This window comes from Macrosteles quadrilineatus, unplaced genomic scaffold (assembly GCF_028750875.1).
Source record: "Macrosteles quadrilineatus isolate MER2022 unplaced genomic scaffold, UCM_ALF_1.0 Scaffold_2__2_contigs__length_208266976, whole genome shotgun sequence".
NCBI lineage: Eukaryota > Metazoa > Arthropoda > Insecta > Hemiptera > Cicadellidae > Macrosteles > Macrosteles quadrilineatus.
In genome coordinates this window covers 16,699,600-16,724,320 of record NW_026542595.1, presented here as the reverse complement: position 1 = coordinate 16,724,320, position 24,721 = coordinate 16,699,600, and the positions used below count along the sequence as shown (strand labels likewise).

Genomic DNA, 24,721 nt, shown 5'->3' with positions numbered 1-24,721 from the left:
ATTTCATTTCTTGAGTAGGTAGACCGTGTATTCTAGGGAAAAGTACCGTTAACAAGGATTGTCATCGAAAAGGTTGTTATGAATAATTGGAAATCCAATCATTGCGCTTAACTAAAAAATGCTTTATAGATCTATAAGGCATAGCCCTAAGGTAGGCCTAATTACATAATATATACAAACCAGTTCTTTTAATCAACTCCATAGCCTTAACATTTTCACTCTTACCATTAAGTAAAAATAGTTACAGATTTTTAATTGATTTTAGAAACAAAAAACAGTGTACAGCTTAGTTTTATAATATTTTCCTTGGTTTAATTTAATCAGTGGTGTAACAAAAAACAAATAAATTTATCAAGCGCAATAAAGTAAACAAGTGCTCGCCTCGTGGCCGAAAACTCGATTAAAAGTATGTATTGTGCAATCTTCTCTATTTTCACCCCACACTGTAAATAAAAAATGTGATTGGAATTTCTTCCACTTGTTTTGATTTTCTGTTTATATTTTGTTATATAGTATTATATTGTATATAGTTAGGTACACACATACCACAGATTTAAGAACACAAAAATCAACGGCGTACAATTTAGTTATTTATCATATTCTTTAGTTTTAGGCAAAGGTGTAGCAAATAACAATTACTAAATTTACCTAAATAATATCTATAATATTGAAACATGACAGGGTTTATTTATTTGCCGTAACAGCTGTAAACATTACGCGTTTGTGACACAAATTCAGAATTTGGATAATAATGACATGCATAGGGTTGACTTATTTATACTATGTGTAATGCTATAGTCATTGATACGTTCATTTAATTGGTAAGAGGATGACAGACTATTTAAATAGGTATACATGGTAAAATGGTAGATGTTCTAATTTATTTTTTAGATCATTCTTTTAAATTGTAAGTATGTTTTAGTGCAATATAGTTTGTTTTAACTAACAGCTGGTTGAATATAAAAATATTCTAATTAACTATCTGGTTTGTTTATTATTCTGTGATTTTGACATTGATTATAGGAAATGAGAAAGATTCTATAACCACTGATGTATACAAATTGAGGCTCTGCCCCCGAGTCTTCAGAGGAAAGTTTATGCAAATTATTTTTCTGTTCGACTTTTTGAGGAAAGAATAGGAAAATAACAATATTTACATGTTTTAATTCATCTTGGCAGCTTTTTGTTTACAATAAATGTTTAACCGCTTAAACTTTGCTTGGATTAGAAATGGAAATATTAACATAACTTCAGTTTTAGTTGACTACTCACTTCCTGTACGTAGGACGGGCCAACAGCCCATTTATATTATAAAAAAAGTCAATTTGAAGTGCACACTATGTCAAGTTAATCCAACACATGTTAAGCAGTTCAAATTTATAATAAATCCAAATGCATACAAAATATCTATACATTTTAATTTTCATACTGTTTCCATGAAAATATATCAATAACATTATTTTCATAACTTAAACTTTTTTTATAGAAAGCAGAGCCTGAGTTAACAGCATCGGTTATAGAATTTTTTTTTTATTTCTATAATCAAATCATTGACATAGTCTATATATATAAAAGGCAAAGCCCTCACTGACTGACTGACTGACTCACTCACTCATTCATTCATCACTAATTCTCCCACTTCCCATTTACCTAGTAGGCTGAAATTTGGTACACTGATTCTTTAGGCATTAAATAGGAAAACTAAGTGGTTTTTATTCTGATCGGACTCTCGGGCTCCGCCCCAGTGGCTCTGGAGTTTCCCATGTTAATCTAATGAGTACTCACATTTAAATGGAATTAATGAATCATAACAGCTGTTTCAATTAAACAAGTTGGTTCTGTTCTATGACGTTCAATAGCATTAAAGGTACAAGGATAACCAACAGAGTGCAGCACTATTATTTTTTTTTAATATTTGACAACAGCTAATTTGAAACCAAAAGGTGAGTGTGCGTAGCGAACGAACTTCAACCCGGAGGCGAGGTAGCGTAGCGAACTAGCTAACCTGAAGGCAAGTGAGCGCAGCGAACGAGCTCCAACCAAAAAGGTGAGTGAGCGTAGCGAACGAACTTCAACCAGGACGTGATTGAGCCATGCGAACGAGCTCACATATGAAGTTAAACGGGGCAAAGCCCGCGGGTACAGCTAGTTTTAGAATAAATAAACCTACACATAGTTGTGTAAAAAATATTATATTTAACTTCTTTGGATCAGCTGTCTGAAATTGTGAAATATGCAATTTGGCAGTTCAAGTTTGTTTACATTAAAATGTCAAACGAAAACTAAACATTGTGACTATTCTCTTTGCAGCCATGGAGACCAATCAATATTTACTTTTAAAATTTAAAATCCTCACCTCAGAACTTTTATAAGCATCTAGACTGCCAGTGCAACTCCTAGGAACGGCCGATCGGTAGGATCGTGGATCAGATCGAAAAACCCCCCACCACCGCTCAGTGCCGATGGCGTGACGTCAACCATTACTGCAACGATACTGAACCGAACTGAGTCATGAGCCTTTGTGGTGTAGTGGATAGCGTGTCGGGCTGATAATCTGATGGTGCCGGGTTCGAATCCCACTGGGAGCACTAACTTTTTGTCAACAATTTTTTTCATATCAGCAAGTTTGGTTGGTTTGGTTAGGTTATGACAGTTTAATTTTATAATTAAAAGATTGTAAAATTGAATTTGAGACATTTTTAATTTTTATTTTTAGAACAGAGCTATTTTTCGATTAGTAAACCTTCATTCGAGTTTATCATTATCAGCAAGTTTGGTTAGTTTGGTTAGGTTTGATAGTTTAATTATATTTAATTCAAATTTAATCTACAAATTATACGTTTTGACAGCAACAGTGATACAGATAACAATTTTCCGCGAACAGTTAGATAAGCTATGCTGATGCGCCGGTATGATCTGATCCACGATCCTCCGTTCCTTGGACTTGCACTGGCAGTCTAGACGCTAGTAGAACTTTTAAAGCTAAAGGGGCAAAGCCCACAGTCAGTATTGAAGTGTGAGTGTGGTTCTATTATTACCATTCTTGGTATGGTAGGTATAATGTAAGCTTTTGTAAAATGTAAGCCCATTTGGTTAAGTAGTTTTTACGCCTATTAGTAACAGAAATACACCATTAGATTTGTATATAATAGTATAGATAGATGGATATAGATAGTGAGTTTTTCCTCCTTTCTGAAAAATTTTCCTTTAATGTAATTTTTATTAACCCTAGCAGTGGCCAATGTTAGAAGTGGGGAATGGCCAACCCATTTGGGCGATTTTGCAGACCTTTTTTTGAAAATTCGTAAAAATTCAACCGTACAAGTAAACCTAGCCGACCTCATATTCATTTTGTTCGGGAAGAATAGGAGAATCTAGAAATAGTAATATAATAATGATTTAGATAGTTTATTTTTTCGGTAAAGTAAAAAAAAATAAAAAGAAATTGATTTTTTTTAAATTTCAAAAGCGGCCTTGGTATTTTTTTTTCTACGGACTTTTTAATGGTAAATTCATTTATACATTTTGTAGACAATCTAATTCCCTACATAGAAAAATATAACATGTTAGAAAATATTTTTTTTATAAGTCTTTGGGGCGAAATATAATAACAAACGGAGAACCGAAAAAATTGAAAACCGTACAGTGTTAGTTTGTGTTGTAAAAAGTTATATAATATATGTGTATACTAATAATGATATATACATGTTTGTAAAGCTAATGAAGTAAGGAATCAAAAAAGTTATAAAGTTTATGGTAAAAATATTTTTAAATTATAAATTAAATAATGTTTTTGTATTTTAGCGATTTTGTGAGAAAAAAAATCATAGTATTTAGTATAAAACTTTTGTACCAAATGTTTTTACTTCAAACCAACATAAACATCTTGTAGTGTATTCAATTACCTACATAAAATTTTATAACATGTTGGGTAAACATTTTTGTTTTTTTACGTGCTAGGGACATAATAATATAAATAAACGGAAAACCTCAAAATACAACCAAAAGAAATATACAACCTTTTATAAACACAATTTGACACTATTCAGTAAATATTCATGCGTAATAAAATACATGAAGATTACTGTTATATACACATACACATTTCCCAAATAATACGAAATAATAAAGAGTTTAGTAATCAATCGTGGATATAACGAGAGCGAAAACTCACCGGCAACAACACGCAATCGCGTCGCAATGGCTAATACAAGGCACTTTGTGTATGAGATCTTGACAGTAGTGACACACTTTCGTCGTCTTAGTGAGAAACCGAAAATAACCCTGAGCGCAGGGCTGCCACTATCACAAGCTACATTTCTTCCTCTTCAAAATGACATATTATATGACTAGTAATAATAACTTACACTGTATGTAATTTGTATTTTCCATACAGTCACCTGACGACGGTTGGCCATTTTATAAATTTCGAAAACAGCTGTTTTCATAAAATCATAGAAAAAACATAATCAATATTTAGTTCTAAAATATCACTACCGCAATGAAGATAAAATCAATGGCTATCCAGTGGTACCACCCGCAACATCCCAAGACGATAATTACCTGAGCAGGGTAATGCCAAACAAGACGTGTTTTGCCAGTTCCCAAGGGTCGGCTGCTAAAGTCGTGTCGCGCCAAAAATTCATTTGATTTCTAATTGTCGTGACATTGTTATATACCTGCTACAGGGTTTGTTTATGTAATAAAACGAAAGTCCAGAATGTGATCTTTCGAATGGTATATATATTATTCTCATCTGAGTTGATTATAAGTGTTTTTTTTTTACGTTAAAATAATTTTGGCCCATACCGTCACCAGACAACGGCTGGCCATTCTGAGCATCAACGTCAAACCGTCACCAGACGACGGTTGGCCACTGCTAGGGTTAAAACAAGAATTATAAATTAAGTAATCTTAAATATTTTCAATAGGACTGGAGCGATGGAAGTTTGTGTGATTCCTTACATCTACCTTTAGTCAATGAGTTCATCCCGACTGATTTTAATATTCTACCCAGAGACGAGAATGTAAGTATTATTTTATTTTTTCTATCAGGCTTTTTGTAGTATTTATGATAATGTATTAAATTTTCTCAGTGCTTGATTAGTTCAAATCATAAATTAATAAAACGATTAATATAATACATATATTTTAGGGGTCTGCGGGTCTCCGAATTTTTCGGGTCGGGCCAGCGGAAGGTCCCTGTGAGACCGGGTCGGGTCAGAGATTTGTTCCGGCCCAGGTCGGGTCAAAAAAAGAATATTAATTTATTTTCAAAGAAACACTCTTATATTATATCTATTATTGCAGAGGAATTAAAATGTTCAAATGAATGAGAATTAAAATAATAAGTTTGCTCACGCAGGGCCGTCCGTAGGGGGGGGGGGGGGGGGCAACTGAGGCAAGCTGCCCCGGGCGTTGTGGCTGAGGGGGTGCCGTGCTGCGGCTATTATTGTATTAACATAGTATTAAAATATGTGAATGCAACTATTTACTACTGGGGGGGGGGAGGAGGCGCCACGACCACGTTTGCTCTGGGCGCCGCCAACCCTAATGAATGCCCTGTGCTCACGTTTAAGAATAAAGACACAACAGAGCAATTCAGCACTGCCACTGGCCAGAGCCAGTCATCTACTGACAAAAGCCGTGATGCAACAGTGCAAAGAAAACAAAGCCAAAAGAAAGACTATTTATCCAGAGGTACTAGTTTAATTATTTATTGTTTATTCCATACCTAATTAAAAATATGTTTTAGTATTTTACATAATAAATTATAAAGAAAAGAAATATCTGATATAGTGTACAGATCTGTATCTTGTTCTTTTATTTTCCTATTGTCCTTTTTGTCATTGAGTAACAAGACTACTTCTGATTGTCTGGTTCGGCATCAGCAAGTAATTGTCAACAAAGAGGTTAGGCCTAAATGTTTTATAATTTTAGGAAAGTTTCATAACAGTAAAATTACTTTTTTCTTAAGTTAGATGGAGTTTCAAAAAACATATCTCCAGTGTTGTGAAGTAGCGCGCTACCAAGTAGCGACGCTACAGTAGCGCGCTACTTTTTTTGCAGCGTTAGCTGTAGCTACGCTACTTTTAAGATTTTGTAGCTTTAGCTGTAGCTAGCTACATTTTTAAAGTAGTTGTAGCGGATCTTTAGCTACTTTTCTCGCTACATTAACATTGTTTGAGATAGTGATTTTTACCATAACCTCAACCTTACGTGAAACAACCTCTTTCAAACTGAGATTTTCAAAAAAATTAAGCCTACTTTCTTGGCTTCATACAGCTGGTTGCAGCCGTTTCATTCCCTATTACAACGTTGTGTGGACATGGAGGCCATTAAATGAGTGTTATCCACATTTTTGGCTCTCATTTCCTTAATTTACTACTCTATGATTACTGTCAGATAAAATAAAATCGCTAGTTGCAGACGATGTTTAAACGTTACCACGTTACCGGTGACAAGAGAAGCTATAGAATGCTTGCAAGTGATTGACAGGGAAATTAGTAATCAATTTAGTTTCTTTATTATATTGGTAGTGTTTCAATTTGGGTTTTAATGGAAACCAACGCTAAACCTTAAAATAATGAGAAAGCTAGTCTAGCTTCAGCTGTTGATTGTGGTTCATCATCACAAGCCCTTCCTTGGTTAGATTATGAAGATTGTTCAAAGGTTTACTAAATTAACAAAGAGGAAATTGCCTGATGAGATTTAAGATATGCCTAGACTACATGATAATTGTAACGAAAAAATCTCCATATAACATGAAACTTAATTTTTGCCATATAATAAGTTTTTTTGATTGAAAAAATAGCATAGTTTACTCCTGCTAACAGCTCTTGTATAGGACTATTCCTAGGCTATGCTATGGGTTAAGACGAATACCAAGTTCCAAGTTCAATTATTAGGAATATATCTGTTTAGGCCTTTGCAAGAACAAGCCTACTATAGCCAACTTGTTACATAGCCAAGTATGTCTACATGTTATTTTTACTTTACAAATTTCAACATGTTTAAATCAAAAGCCGATTTCAGGATAACTTAAGTTGCTGAATACTGTTTTCTGTACCAACTAGGTTGAAGCACAATTTTCCCTATGCATAATGACAATAAAGGACGATTTCTTGACATTAAAAAGTGTTATTCATAGAACAAGTAACTTATCACTATGGTTAAAAGTTATAGCAATGTCGTTTTTAACATAAAAAGTAAAGAAAGACATTAACTCCAATTTTAGTAGGCTAGGCTCTGTAACACAAAAAAGTATTTTTAAATAATCGTTTTACAGTTTTATTGGTCTTAATTGTTGATATAAGACATCTATAAATGAATAAATGAATGTTAAAGAAATAAAATGCGCTTTTAAAATATAGTTTTGTTGTATGTCCTTTGAACTTAATGAAATTTACATATAAGATGCTTAAAAATAATGCAATATTTAAAAATAAGTACTAAATATGATGGGACACCCAACTATTTGGTTCTGTTGTTGTAATTTTAGGTTTATAATGCCAACAAATTAAATACAATCTAGGAATAATTTGTTTTCCAAGTAATGTTAGATACAATACTGTCATTTTTTGTTTAAATGTTTGTTCAATAAAAATATAGTTGCAATTGATTTTACATTTACCTAATGTGCGTGGAATAAAAAGTAACGTCTTTGGAAAAGTAGCTAAAATTGTAGCTGTAGCTACATTTCATTGTAGCTGTAGTTGTAGCTAGCTACTTTTTCGGATCTGTAGCTGTCGCTGTAGCTAAGCTACTTTTTCGGAAATGTAGCAGTAGTTGTAGCTAGCTACATTTTAAATGTAGCTTCCCCAACACTGGAAGATCAAATAAAATATTTACAAGACACAAACTACCATGAATTAATTTCTGAAAATAATCTGTAACTGTTTTATTATGTTTTTTAATAAAGAAATATATATATTTGTCTCTACTTCCTTGTTTGGTTATACAATTTTGTCAGCAATTTGAGCAACCAGTTGGTGTAAGAGGGGAGGGGGAGGGTCTATGACCTTGAGTGCCCCCTGGCCTGGCTGGTGAGAGTGATTCGTGGTTTTTTGTTTACATCCTACTACCATTCCTTCCGAGAAAAAGACCCTGCAGTTTCAAAAACATTGACTTACAGTTTAAAAACATGTACTTGTGTTGCTAATTAGGGCGTTACTGTCGGGGAAATAAATATGTGCACTCGAGTTTGAGCCTAAATATCTCTGAGATGAATTATCAGATTTTGTTGAAACAAAAATTAAATGTAAGTTTGTTTAAATACATTTTACGTGGTAACAATTTAAAAATTTTCCGTTTACCAGAAAAATTTATATAGTTGAAAGATCCTAAAAAGTACCGGTTTTTAAGGAACTCTGCACTAACACTGAACTTTAAAAATTAATTGTAAACAAACCACTGAGCCAATCTTTCTGAAATTTTTATGGCTTATTGGTAGGTTTATTGTTAACATTTCCATGCATTTTAAAATTTTTACTCACAAAAGTTTTTATGCTGCTGTTAGTTTTTAAAACCTATGCTAACATCGTTAATAAGACGCTAAAAATTTCGTTCAAAATACCATCGTGTTTGTCGTGACACAAGAAATAACACCAATATGATAGATTTATAATGCGAACAAAGGCGTTTTTTAAACAGATTTATATTTGTAAACAAAAATTTCTCCCGCGACTGGCAGCGGGCCGCCTGGTGTGCGTACGATATTTCCCAGCCGGGCGGGGGCGCGGCGAATCTGCGACGTTGCCGATGTGTATCTGGCCAGTGGCCACCACACTGACATTGCATCGGTATTAACTCACGGCAAACAACTGTGTATATCAATATTTAGTTTGAAATTTACATAAATTTACTAACAATATATTCTAATTAACTAGTCATGAAACAAATACATTATAATAAGTTAACTATGGTGGTATGAAAAATTAATTTTGTATTACAAGCAACAAGCCAACTGTTTTGTGTTGATTGAGCTAGTTAAAAAATTATAACAGCTAAACGCCAAGTAAATATTTTCCACCAGTATTTATTTTATGGTTTCTTTAATTTGCCACTTTTAAATATACAACTGAGAGTATAAATCGGAGCGGTCATCACCCTTTCCGGGAAGTGTTGCGTTCAGCTGGAATATCCGATGAGTAATGGAATGTAAACATTAGCTCCCACCTTTCTTGAACTATGGTCGCTATGAGAGATGACTAACCAAGCTAACCAGTTCGTCTTAGATTTTTACACCGGTCGGTAACATCTATTCGAAAATGGCTCCTCGCCGGAATTTTTTCGATGGTGAAATACAGATGATAGTTAGTGCGATTTGTTTCTTTCATGCGGAAAAAGAAAAGTGCTGTGACAAACGTTATCCCGTGTATGATCATGTGGCCAATTGTTTTAACATCGGAACAAGGATAAATGTGGACCAATTTACCGTGGGAGCGATACGAAGGTACTTATATGATTTTTACGTGCAAAAAATGTTTCCAACGATCGAAAAATTAAGGCAGAAGCTAAATATTGATTTTCAAAGTTGTTTGCCGTGAGTGAATAGGCTGCCCATGCAATGTCAGTGTGGTGGCCACTGGCCAGGTACACATCGGCAACGTCGCAGATTCGCCGCGCTCCCGCCCGGCTGGGAAATATCGTACGCACACCAGGCGGCCCGCTGCCAGTCGCGGGAGAAATTTTTGTTTACAAATATAAATCTGTTTAAAAAACACCTTTGTTCGCATTATAAATCTATCATATTGGTGTTATTTCTTGTGTCACGACAAACACGATGGTATTTTGAACGAAATTTTTAGCGTCTTATTAACGATGTTAGCATAGGTTTTAAAAACTAACAGCAGCATAAAAACTTTTGTGAGTAAAAATTTTAAAATGCATGGAAATGTTAACAATAAACCTACCAATAAGCCATAAAAATTTCAGAAAGATTGGCTCAGTGGTTTGTTTACAATTAATTTTTAAACTTCAGTGTTAGTGCAGAGTTCCTTAAAAACCGGTACTTTTTAGGATCTTTCAACTATATAAATTTTTCTGGTAAACGGAAAATTTTTAAATTGTTACCACGTAAAATATATTTAAACAAGCTTACATTTAATTTTTGTTTCAACAAAATCGGATAATTAATCTCAGAGATATTTAGGCTCAAACTCGAGTGCACATATTTATTTCCCCGACAGTAGTGGCTCTGCTTATGTTGCCAAGTTGGCATTTAATTTTCTTTTCTCTTTTACCTTCTATATAGTAGTTAAGAGTTCCTTTTTGTGTACCTAATTAATAGTGATATTGTTTGACTTTAGTTTATGGATTTTTAATTCTTTTCATTTATTAGCTAACAAAATCAGTTGTTTTTAGATTTTAATCTCTTGCAGTAGGTCTATCTATACACTACTGTATGACATGACATGCAATTTTTTCAGTCCTTACTTACTAATTAATTATATCATAAGCAATGTGTGTGTTAATTACTGTTTTTGAGTTTTATAGTAAATCAGTTTACACAACATATTTTCTTCAATGAGTTTTCCACTTGTCATGTTGCTTAGTCTATTACTATTTAGGCCCTATTAAAAATAATTCTTATGTAAAGTTGTAGGCCTACTAATGCCAATAACAGATAAATTATGTATTTATCATGATGTAACTAATAATGCTATTGCAAGTGTGAGGTTTTTATACTTAAGAGAAGTGATGGGTCGGTACTTCATGTCAAATGTCGGTTCTGCCGGTTCTTGGCAACGAACCGGAACCGAGAACCGATGGTGAAATGTTGGTACCGGTACCTTTGGTACCAATAATACCGGAAAATAACTGTTATTGCCGCGATCGTGCAAAACAACGATGACGTTTCCGTGACCGCGGGAGATGATTTTGCCCCAATCGCGATCACGGATGACAACAATGACGTTACCGCGATCCTGGGAGACGACGGTGACGTTTCTATGGCCACAAGAGATGCTCATGATTATGCCGCAATCGTGGACGATGACGAAGATGTTTCTGTGACCGCGGGAATTCATGATATTGTCTACAAGGCCGCAGGAGATGTTCATGATTTTGCCGCAATCACGGGAGACGATGATGACGTTTCCGTGACTGCGGGAGTCAATGATGATGTTTACAGGGCCGCGGATGATGATTTGGCTGCCATCGCAATCGCGGATGACGACGATTATGTTACTACGATCCCGGAAGACGACGATGACATCTACATGACTGCAAGAGATGTTCATGATTACAGTGTTGGGAAGTAGCGCGCTACAAGTAGCGACGCTACAGTAGCTTAGCTGTAGCTACGCTACTTTTAAGATTTTGTAGCTTTAGCTTTAACTAGCTACATCTTTAAAGTAGTAGTAACGGAATTTTAGCTACTTTTCTCACTACATTATCAATTGAGATAGTGATATTTCTCACAACCTTTTTCAAACTGAGATTTTCAAGAAAATTAGGCCTACTTTTTTGGCTTCATACAGCTGGTCACAGTCGTTTCATTACCTATTACAACGTTGCGTGGACATGGAGGCCATTATCTGAGTGTTATCCACATTTTTGGCTCTCATTTCCTTCATTTGCTACTCTATGATTACTGTCAGATAAAATAAAATCGTTAGATGCAGACGACGTTTAAACGTTACCGGTGGCAAGAGAAGCTATTGAATGCTTGCAAGTGATTGACAGGGAAATTATTAATCAATTTGGTTTCTTTTTTGTATCAATTTAGTTTAAGCTTGGGTTTTACTGGAAACCAACGCTAAACCTTAAAATAATGAAAAAGCTGGTCTATCAACCTTTGGCTTCAGCTGTTGATTGTGGTTCAAATCATATCATTTATTGCCGTAAAACATACAAAACATACGTATGGCATCGTCATATTTTACAATAAATTTCTATTTACAAAACTGGACACCTTAAATAAGTGATAAATTCATCATCATCATACACACTTAATTCTATCAAAAGAGATTTCAAATGCACTTTGAATTTTTTATCATCTAAGCATTTTACATTATGTGGCAGCAAATTAAAGATTTTCTTACCTAATTCAAAAGTAGATTTAATGGTAGTCTGATAATTACATTGGTGAATTCTGATAAAATGGCTCTGTCTGGTAAAGTATGAATGTACTGAATTGTTGGCAGGAATATTATTAAGATTTTCTTTAATGTACAACAAAGAATCCAGTAAGTATAATGAAGGTACAGTTAGCACACCAAGTTTTCTAAACAAAGGTTTACAGTGAGTTTTTCTTATTACTTTACAAATGATTCTTAAAGCTTTCTTCTGCAAAATCAGTAATTTTTTAACGCTGCTGTCACATCTCCACACTACAATTCCATACGATAGGTGACTCTGAATGTGAGCAAAGCATATTGACATCAGAACATCAAAATCAACCTGAGACGTCTAATCATAAAAATACCTTTACACACTTTTTTGCACACACTGACAACATGATTATTCCATTTAATGTTAGGTTGCAGAACTATACCTAGAAATTTAACCTCTTCAGGTGTGTAGTGAGAACAAGAACTTAGGTTAAATTTGAGGATTTGAGTTTTCTTCTTGTTGAGACACAGAAAATTTGCAGCCGTCCAGTCCTCAACAGTCATGTTGATATTATTGAGAATCTGATTCGCTAAATTATCATTTGAGCAACTTATCTGAACTGCAAGGTCATCAGCGTACATGTATGGCGATACACAAACATTACTTAAAGCTACTGGTAAATCATTAACATATATTGTAAACATAGTTGGACCAAAAATTGAACCTTGAGGAACACCTGTGTCAACCTTTAAATACTGAGAGGAACTAGCCCATATTCATCATCACAAGCCCTTCCTTGGTTAGATTACAAAGATTTTTCAAAGGTTTACTAAATGAACGAAGAGGAAATTCCCTGATAAGATTTAATATATGCCTAGAATACATAATAATTGTAACAAAAAAATCTCCATAGCATGAAATGTGCATTGAAAAAGTAGCATACAGTAGTTTGCTCCTGCTAACAGCTCTTGACAAGGACTATTCCTAGGCTATGCTATTGGATTAATACGAATACCAAGTTCAATTAATAGGAATATATCTGTTTAGTCCTTGTAAGAACAAGCCTACTATAGCCAACTTGTTACAAAGCCAAGTACGCCTAAATGTTATTTTTACTTAACAATTTTCAACATGTTTAAATTAAAAGCCGATTTCAGGATAAGTTGCCGAATACTGTTTTCTGCACCAACGTTTGTTGAAGCACAATTTGACCTATGCTTAATGACAAAGGACGATTTCTTGACATTGAAAAGTGTTATTCATAGAACAAGTAACATATTACTATGGTTAAAGTTAAAAGTTATAGCAATGTCGTTTTTAACATTACAAATAAAGAAAGGCAATTAACTCCAATTTCAGTAGGCTAGGCTCTGTAACACAAAAAAATATTTTTAAATAATCGTTTTACAGTTTTATTGTTTTTAATAGTTGATAAAAGACATCTATAAATGAATGTATATTAAAGAAATAAAATGGGTTTTAAAATATAGTTTGGTTGTATGTCCTCTGAAAATTTACATGTAAGATGCTTAAAAATAATGCAATATTTAAAAATAAGTACTAAATATGATGGAACACCCAACTAACTTATTTTGGTTCTGTTGTTGTAATGTTAGGTTTATATAGTTGCAATTAATTTTACATTTACCTAATGTGCGTGGAATAAAAGTAACGTCGTTGGAAAAGTAGCTAAAATTGTAGCTATAGCTACATTTCATTGTAGCTGTAGTTGTAGCTAGCTACTTTCTCGGAACTGTAGCTGTAGCTAAGCTACTTTTTTGGAAATGTAGCAGTAGTTGTAGCTAGCTACATTTTAAAAGTAGCTTCCCCAACACTGCATGATTATGCCGCGATTGTGGACGACGACGAAGACGTTTCCGTGACTGCGGGATTCAATGATGATGTTTGCATGGCCGCAGAAGATGATTTTGCCGCGATCGCAATATTGGATGATGACAATGACTTTACCGCAATCCCGGGAGACTTAAATAACAACAACAATAAATAATTGTAGCAATAAGTAACAAATAAGAGTGACTAAGAATAACACATATAAATAATATAGGAAGCAAACCATGAGACACACGATAACTGATAACTGATGAAGGTGAGAGAAATAAATAACAGTAACCATTATGTGAGACTAAAGATTTTTTATAAGAGGCTAGGCTCGAGTTAAAAATATCAATGTTGTTCGATATTGAATTATTTAGTCTCATCATCGTGTTGATGGGTGATTGAGCCCCTAGATATCTGAGGAATTTGATATTTATTTGCTCAATCATCTCGACAAGATAGGTTTGATGAGGATACCACACAGTTGCTCCAAACTCATGTTTAGGCCGTACTAGGGTGCAATAATAAAGTTTGAGGCTTTAAATGTTTGTTATAAAACTTCCTGATCTAAATATGATGCCAAGAATTTGATACACTGATCTACAAGACTCGATTACATGATTAGAAAAAGACAACTTGCTATCAATTGTAACACCAAAATCTGTGACACTACTGCGACTACCCAGTAAATCACCATACATGGATTATTGGAAGTTAACAGCATTATCTGGTGTATCTGACAACAAAAAATTTATCGGAATGGAATTTTAAACCCACATCACTCCAAGCCACTGGTTTATCCAGGTCTTTTAGCAATTGAAGACAACCACTAACGTCGTTTATTTCTCCAAAGATCTTTTTTAGGTCATCAGCATAAAGAAGGACTTTACTATTCAACACACTGTTAACAATGTCATTAATGAAGATTGTGAAAAATACAGGACTAAGGTTCGATCCCGGGGGAACCCCTGAAGATACAACAAATCCAGAAGATGAACTTGCCTGAAAATAAACAAACTGTTTTCTGTTATGTAAGTAGGTCGAAAAAATGCAAACCATTACAGGAGATGCCAAGATAATTCAGTTTTGACAATAGTGATAGATGGTTGTCTTTGTCAAACGCTTTTTCAAAATCAGTATAAATGACATCAACCTGACCTCCTTTGTACAAAAAAGAAATACAAAAATCAGAAAAATTCATCAGATTAGTATTGATAGACATCCGAGGATAAAAAAAACATGTTGGAAATGCGTAATCCAAAACTTCACATGATTGAAAACCCTGTCATACAACACGGCTTCGAACAGCTTCGCTGGTGTGGACAAAATAGCAACCGGCCTGTAGTTTTTTGTATCACTCTTTTTCCCCTTCTTGTGAATAGGGACAACTTTTGTATTCTTCCAAAGATTAGGAAAATACGACTCACCTATAGTAGACAAATTGAAAATCTAGGAAGAGGCTTAACTAACAGTTCAGCACAACCTTTGAATATGAAATAAGGGACACCATCAGGGCCAACAGAGCGTTTGGCTTTAAGATTTTTAATGCCAACAATAACTCCTCCTCATTGACATCACCAAATGCGAGACAACCAGAGTGTGCATGGACAGGTGAGCAGACCGTCTGGCGATACAACTCCTCATTATCAAGATGTGTGGGAACTTTAACAGATTGGAAGTGAGTAGCAAATGCCTCCGTTATCGCAACGCTCCCCTCCACCTCCTCCCCGTCCAGAGTCATCGCAGCCACACGACTATCACTCGATCTTAGCCCCATAATAATACTCCAAAATGAATTAGGATTTACCTTAATAGTATTTTCAATGTCGTTCAAATATTTTAAGTAAAATGTCTTAATACTACGTTTGGACTGACAACGCAATTCCTTATATTCCTCTGCAAAACACTTATCTATATATTTCTTTCATTTCCTTCTCGCCTTTTCTCTGTCTTTAATTAATTTAATCCTAACAGGAGAATACCAAATAGGATATTTTTGTTTATGATTCTTAGGCAATGGGACATTTGAATCTAGGGCTTAATATAACCTACTATAAAAATTATCAACTGCTAAATCTACATTTGAACAACTATGTACAGAATCCCACTCAATATACTTTACACCAGTGTACAGCTTAAATAATCCACATTCTTAAAATTGTAAAATTTTCCCCCTTGATTATTACAACTAATTAGTTGTTTTTTTTATCAATAATTCAAAGTCAATACCTAATGGAGGGTGATACTTGTCTTTTTTTACTAGGTACGGGATGTTCTTCCTTAACACCCATATTGATAATAATCAATATTACTTAACACTAAATCACGAGTCCTATTATCACAGTTTAGAATATATTTTTTTTTTTACTACATTATGTAAATTACAAAAAAGCATAAGTTGCTTGACCTTGACGATGATATTCCTAGTGATATTGTCCTTTTTGTTGGGAGCTAAACGGTGCGCTGTGTCTATCATCCAAGGCTGAAGAGAACACCTGCAACTCTTCTCACCAGATCCAGAACATCTTCATATTTACTCTCCGGTACTCCCTGTATTTCCAAACAGTTCGCCCTAGAATATTGATCTGCTGCATTTATTTTCTTTTTAAAAAAGCGAACTTCAGCCTTAAGTTTATTGTTTTCACTTTACAGAAGATTGATGTTTTTGTGATGTTCACTAAATTTATTATCATTTTCTCAGAGTTTTGTTTTAATATCCTTAATCTCATCAAAACGAAATTCAGTGCTGCGACTCAAGTCATCCTTAAACTCTTGTAGGCCCTTCTTAATTTGAATAACATCACCCTTGATTGTGTTGCTGTCCGATTTAACCTCACCAAGTTGTGAAATAATTAGATAGAGTTTCTTATCCAATGCTTGATAATCACTTACACTTTGCGCACGGGCACTTACAGTGTTTGAGTTGTCCGGTGGTGGCGGCGACATGACGCTTGACTACCAGATGGCGGCACCGTATAGACGAATGGTCACGTAGAAAAACCCTAACCCCACTTCTGAAATTAGGCACTTTAGATACGCGAGAATAAGTTCACAAAACTATTAAATACACTCAATTATCGTGAGTATAGTAGAACAGTGTTTTTTAGTAAACGTATCCAGAAATTTACGACAAATCACTCACGTTAAACACTAAAGAGGTAAGAGCCGATGTAACGTGTGTTTAGCACTCTAGCATGTTCTCTCCAGAAAAATAGAAATAAAAAATAATTCCCACTGATAGCCATAGATGATAACCAATAGGCAAGAACCTACAAGCTACACACTATCGGGCATCAGCAAAAGAGAAGATGGAATAGAAAATATAAGTGGATCATGAGGAAAGAGATAGTAACAATTAAGGATATAATAAAGTGTGCAGTTAAAGTTTAACGAGAAACCAATCATTTATGATTTCGGTTTTCTATGAAATGGTCCAATCATGTTGATAACCTGGCTGCCATAACACACTTTTGCACTTAACTCCCTTTTCCTGGATCTTGTATTTATTAGACCTATATCCATCCTCTCATTATCAAATCCCTGACACAGCATGTGGCCTGTAGGTTATCTTTTCTCTTTCTTGTAATTCCACCCTCTGGGAGAGTATTTTGACATTTATCACCCTACTTCTTTACCCACTTATTTACTCATTCCTAAGTGTTGTTCTTATGTTGCAGCCTACCCAGTACCCCACAGTCATCAGAGATACACCTCTCATCAGAGTATGGTACAAGCAAGATGATGAGTTCCTGCTCCCCAAGGCTAATCTCAGTTTTGAGTTTGTCAGGTAAAGACAAACATTATTTTCTTGCTCAAACTAGGTATCCTATAGTTATTTGTGCAACTAGTGAGCAAAGTGAGCAATTGCACTTTGCACTCGAGTTGCACATTATATTTTTCCTATACAGTTATCATAAAACAAATAAATTGGTAAAGAAACGTAACATATTTTTACACAGAAGTGAACTTTTAATATGATATTTAATGTGAAGTGACAAATACAACAGTACAACAGCTGACCAGCTGATTTTGCAACAATAAACCTCATTGGTATTTGATTTCCATGATTGGTACTATTTGTTTGACAGTCCGCTGGCCTACATGGACCCTCACTGTTGCAACATGACCTACATGTTTGTGTTGCTGTTCAAAGACGCCCTCAACGAGTATGTGTATGCGGCTGAGCTAGCTGGCATGAGGTGGGAACTCACCAACACCAAGTACGGCATGGTGGTAAGCTAACTCTAATCAAGTGAGTAGAATATAGCATTTCGGTTTGTTCACTTCTTCTATTTAGAAGGTTGTTAGAAAGATGTCTTCTAAGCTTAAAAATAAAATTAATAATAATTGTCAAATACAGTAATAAAGTTTTGTATAAGAATATTTTTTAATACTAAAAATAAATCTCTGATGCTATTAAAACTACCGAAGTAATATTTTGGTCAGAATCAGAATAGTTTCATCTCAATCGCTAAGTAATATATATATTATTTCCTTATTGATTTGAATGTTAATTTGTTAATTTTTTTTGTATTTACCTATTTACTTAAAAATAAACAAAATTATAGTTTTTTTGGGCTGCAAAGAAGTTTTGTGTTAGGTTTGATCTTATTCGTGGAGTCCGTTTCTATATACTTCTCTCAGAACAGTTTATCTATCAACACTTTTCATTTATATTTCTAACAATAGTATGTATAATTTCAGTTGGGCATTGGAGGATACAACAACAAGCAACATGTGCTACTCAACAAAATAATTGAAAAATTGACTAACTTCAAGATTGACCCTAAACGATTTGAAATCCTCAAAGAAAACGTAAGTTCCTTTAATCATTGATTGTTATTTTTGGTGGTTTATCACTACACAATTACTTGTTAGTTATTTGACATATTTGTCAAACAAATTGTATCCAGTTTATTATTTTTTTCTTCATTGCTGTTGTAGTACATTAGAGGCTTGAAGAATTTTGAAGCTGAACAGCCGTACCAACATGCTGTCTACTTCTTAGCTGTGATCCTGGCAGAACAGGCTTGGACTAAAGAAGAGTTGCTTATTGCAGCGGCAGGTATGTTAAATCACCCAGCAACCACAAACCACCTGTAGTGGACTGACTAGACCAAAAAAGACTATTAATAGACTTGAATATAACAGATATGTATTCAACAAAATTGGTCAATAATATTTACCAAATCATAATAAATAATAAAACATATGTTATGTCAATTAATCATAAAACAAAAAGGCAGGCATAAGTTATAACACTACCTGCTTATTCTAAAGAGTAGAGCTATGACCACTGTGTCAAATAAATCAAATTAGCTGAACCAAAGGGAGTGTTGCACAACGTCCAAATATCACGATATCCAATGATGTAAGTCAGTGTCATGACGTCCAAGATATAATTTTTGAGCTGTCTCACGACATCAAATACGAACTATTCGAATGTTGTACGACGTCCAAATCTCATCATGTCCAAAATTACAGTAACTGCAAGAAACATAGTCTTTCTACAAGCTTTGGTCATCGTGTGACAGCACACTTTATACTATTAAAAACTTAGCAGTAGCACCACATCCAAAACATCTACCAGTTGCAAAAATTCCAATAGCTCAGCACTGTCGCACGACGTCCAGAGCTCCTGCATGCGAAGCTACTGAAGCTAGATTAGGTTAGGTTAGATTAGTATGCACTACAGTCGGTAAAACAGTATTCAGAGTGTGCAGGCACTCTGGACGTTGTGGGATAGCACTGAGCTATCGGACGTTGTGCAATCGGCAGCGGCTATGGACGTGGTGCAACTGCTACTTTTTTTAAGAGTGTAAAGTGCGCCGTTTCTGACGTCTAGACGTCCAAAGCTTGTAGAAAGACTATGTTTATTGCAGTTACTGTACTTTTGGACATGATGATATTTGGATGTCGAGCAACAGTCAAATATTTTATATTGGAGGTCGTGAGACAGCTCTAGAATTATATTTTGGACGTCGTGAGACAGCTCAAGAATTATATTTTGGACGTCGTGACACTGACTTAAATCATTTGACGTCGTGACACATGGACGTTGTGCAATGCATCCGAATCAAATACAGATTGGGTAAATATACTGCAGGGCAAGACTTTTTGATTAATTCTTGCAATACTGTTGGACACAGATGTAGGTACATTATAAATTTTGTTATCTGCTTGATGTGGAGAAAGCAAATATTTTTTTTTAAATACAAGCCTATAATCTGTGTACAACTGTAAAGTCTCATTCAAATTTATAATCTTGGTACTGTATGTTCATTCAGTGTTGGTGTTTGGATGTGAGCATGCACAAAATCTTTATGGATCATGTAGCCACTGGTGATATAGTAATCTTAGAATGAGATGATCAATGATCATGTAGCCACTGGTGATATAGTAATCTTAGAATGAGATGATCAATTATCAATAACTAGGTGAAACCCGTCGAAATCTATGGTTGCTTTTAGGCTTACGCTAATTCATCTAACCGCGATAAATAGAGTGAAATTATAAAAAAATTAAGCATTTAGCAACGTTTAATGAGTAATAAATAAGTGTAAAAACAATAATGTCTATTGCGTTAGTAACCAAATACGGTTGATCATTCAATGAATAACACATTTCTTACACAGGATTATTATGTACAAGGATAGGGATCAGCTAGCTTACCTGGTAGATAGAGTCTATCTGGACTCTATCTACCAGGTAAGCTAGCTGATCCCTATCCTTGTACATAATAATCCTAATCAGCCAATTGGCCTTTCCTTAACTCCTAACCTATAAAGTACATTTCTTATACAGTACGTCATAGGAGTTATTGTTACTACTGGTTTCTCTTCTTTTGGAGGAATATATGAAGAATGCTTTTGGAGGAACCTTAAAATAGTATTAAAATGGCATTGGTGGATCTTTTGTCGTAAACACTTCCACGATTTCATCAGTGTTATGAAGATTAAATCTATGCTTTTTTTTAGAAAAATATCTGTTTGTTGAGAAGGCACGTTTTTAACGGAGGCCCACCCTAAAACTGTGTAAGTTTTATTTTTTCCTTCGTCAAGCTGGTCATCATACCGTACTTCTGTGCAAATGAATAACCCTCTAGCATAATTTTGATAAATTGGTCGCTTTTAAATCTGCAATTGCATGACATGCGGATGTCAGTGACAGAAACATGTGTGAAAATAATCTCATGAGCCTATGATGATCTGTCTTGAATAATATGACAAAATATAGGCAAAAGTGGTAAAAAAGGAAGGCACCAACCTGTTCAATAGATATAAGTTAACTCGATAAGAAATAGTTTTAAGTGTTACTGTGATATTACGATTTTCCACTGATTTCGTAATAGAACGTTATATTACAAAACATGACATGATGCAAAAATAAATCGATGTTAAAATATAAAAAAAAAAACATTGCTCTTACATCATTTGACAAATTCAGTTACCTTATAATATGTGTTGTTTGAAATACAATTTAAATATTAACAGCTGTTTCATTAAAAAGTGCTGACAAATTATCCATATGACCATTTTGTAAACAAATCTGGGAAGGGAACTTTAAAGGCCCTGGGGCAGAGCCCCAAGGGAATATACTTAGTTTTTCTTTTGATGGCTCATCTACAGACCAAGACCTTTCTTTGGACACCTCTACCAAGTTTCTACGCCCAGCCGTTCTCTCAAATTAGTGGAGACAAAGTTTCCAAATAAATATTTAGATTACCCCATGTTTATCTTATGGGTGAAAATCCAACTTTGATGGAAGATCCTGCCCAAACTAATAAAGATTAAAAAAAATGAAAACCACTTTGCAAAACTACAGATCAGGACCATTTTTCTTACACTTTAATCATCAAAATCGGTTCACAAATGAGGGAGGAGTTCTGTTTACAAAAATCGGCTCAGCGTATTATATATATAGATTGCTTTTTTAGGACAGTATAGGCCTACATTTTACTACTTCAAATCCTTACTACTGTAAGTTCATTATGATAAAGTTTCATATCAATATTAAAATTCATTGTAGTAGCCTCGGAACTGTAATATTGACTAATATTGGTTTTTGGAACTGACTACAGGTAATATAAAACCAATATTAGTTGATATTAATAATTCAGGGTGTCCACCGACCGGGAAAACCAGGAATTATGCGTAATTTGTTTGAACCGGGAAAAAATCGGGAATTATGCCTGAATTCTGTATTTTACCGGGAATTTTCAATTTGCCGCAATCGCGCATGAAGATGACGTTTCCGTGACCGCGGGTGATGACGATGGCGTTTCCGTGACCGCGGGAGACGACGATGATGATTCGGTGACCGAGGGAGACGACTATGAAGTTTTCGTGACTGCGGATGAGGACGATTACAGCATTGCGGGACTTGGAAATTTTAGTATGAAAAGTACGAACTGAACCAGGCTCTACCCGTAATTTTTTTTTTACTCATGAATTTTTTCTGGTTGGCCTGGTGGTCACCCTGTAGTTGAATCTATAACTCAATGTTGTCTCCTTGGCAGTTTAAAGGCACCTTATGAACATCTGAATGAAATGTCTAGCCCTGCAATTGTCCTTATAATATACCTGAATACAATGTTTAAAATGTGTCCCTTCTATAATATTGTGGGTTCCTTTAAGATTGCTTTTGTAACAAGAGTTTTGTTGTAACTGTTTTATTTAACCAATAGTTTTTCTTCTGTTTGCAGATCTCACATTGGAACGTATGGAAGCATTTATTCCTCAGATATTGTCTCGAATGTTTATTGAATGCCTTGTCCATGGAAACGTTGACATGAAGGTAGGTTTATCATATGATCTTAGCCTGACAAGACAATATTTCTTAATCTACAAATTCATTGCAAATGGTATTGGCATCATACTAAGTGCTGGTCGTGATATGTTGACTCTTTCATCAGCTGTAGATTCAATAATTGCTTTACAGTAGGGGTCTGCGGTGCACCGAAAAAGTCGGTACGGTAATCGGTAAACGGTAAGCTTAATTACCGTCATCGGTTCGGTACAGCATTTTATACAGTACAAATTCGGTTCGGTACAGCCTAATTATAATAATAAATTACTTTCAGTTTACTATCGTAGTCAACGACAGTTGGTTCCGAGCACATAAAAGTCTTATCAGATGTTTGTTTATCTTCATAATTTATTACTAGGGTGATGATGCAATAAAAACCCCATTAGCAGTTCCAAAACCATTAACTTTTTATCACGACAATAATTGTTGTATTCAAGTACTTCCAAGAACTGTTGAGTTTTATCACTTTTATTTCTTTACGACTTTCTCCAATTCTATTTTATCATAAAAATAATAGTTTTATGATAACTGTTAAATGTTATCTCTAACTCAGTCAGTATTTTTGTAAATATTCAATTTGCCGCTGGCCATTGCCTACTGCCATAAAACTGTTTATGGCCACATATTAAACTTGTAACTAATCTACAATCTTATTTTATACCCAAGTTAAAATATTTATTATAGATATTTTATCTTTTTATTGACAACCACAAGCATAGTTGTTGTTAGCATAATTTTTGTTTTCGTTATTCAAGCCTACTCGGTCTCAAATTATGTCATTACATGTTCTGTATCTTGTCTTATATTGTTAGATGTGACTGTTTAAGGCTTAAAATGTTTTTACCTAACCCGCCATGTTAAACTTCCCTATCCCAAGCGTGATGTATACAACTTCCTTACTTCTCGAGTGATGTAAAGTTGAAAAAAACTCACTCGGTGATGTAATGAAACCCATTTAAATAACATTGAGTGGATAACTTAAAAAATATACCTCTATGGAGCCAACGACGTTCAACGCTAGAAATCAGCTGTGTGTTTGAATTTTATTGTTATGCTTTGAAGAATTTTCCTAACCTAGCTTTTGTTTGTAAATGAACGTTACTGTTAGAAGATGAGTGAAATTGATAATGAAGCATATTGCTCGTGTTCTCCTGAATATTGTCGGGTCAGGTAAAATCTTGTACGTTACACGTTACGCAAGAGCGTGTTTACATCACTTCGGTGAATTATGCAACTCGCCTTCGCTCATTGCACAACATTCACCTGCGTGATGTAAAAACGCTCTTACTACACTTGTAATGTAAATAGCTATTTTAGTTTCCTGTATTATTTGTGTTGTGTTGAAGGTACTTTATGCAATCTAAATCTTATGAACTAGATAGTGAGTTTGCTACCCTAATTGTAACCTAATCAATTTATATATAGGCCCTCCTAAATAATTAGGTCTAGGCCTGGGTCTTTTGATTCTTTGGAAGAGCTTTAAAATATAGCGCTCAATCCAATTTTCTTAGTATATTTTAAGAAAATTGGATTGAGCCTAAGATAAACTAATGATTGATTTGATTGATATTGTGGATGTTAACTTTGTAAATGAAAAGACAATAATCTTACTTTGTAATAATCCAAATTTTAGTTTCAGAAAAAAAACTTTTCAAGAGTTATAACTTGTAATAACTTATAATAACTTAATAACTTTAATAACTGTAATAACTTATAACTTGTTTTGAAGCTGATACAAAAATATGCTCTTTGCCATTACTTCATCATAACCTCTAGTGAACAGCTGGCAACTACACTGTCATCGTACTGAATGTTTTTTTAGGCCTATATGTTTTAAAAAAATTTAAAAACAACTAGACATTGTGTTGGTTGGAAATAATTTACCAGTTGTGTTAAATTATCTTGTCCATAAATGTTTCAAACATGTTTGTTCCTAAAAACTCTTATCCTATTTTTAAAACCACTTTTATCATGGTTATTCAAAGTATCTCAGAGTAAAATAGGTAAAGCCTTTATCTTA

General features: G+C 34.4%; 1 protein-coding gene across 1 annotated transcript in view; it reads left to right on the top strand.

Moving 5' to 3' along the window:
- LOC128985893 (insulin-degrading enzyme-like) overlaps positions 1-24,721 on the top strand; it is a 154,939-nt gene that overhangs the window by 76,241 nt on the left and 53,977 nt on the right. Inside the window, 6 exon segments of the mRNA XM_054405868.1 lie at positions 4,932-5,027; positions 17,571-17,680; positions 17,982-18,126; positions 18,598-18,708; positions 18,838-18,958; positions 22,598-22,689. Of these exon segments, the coding sequence (XP_054261843.1) occupies positions 4,932-5,027; positions 17,571-17,680; positions 17,982-18,126; positions 18,598-18,708; positions 18,838-18,958; positions 22,598-22,689 (675 nt within the window).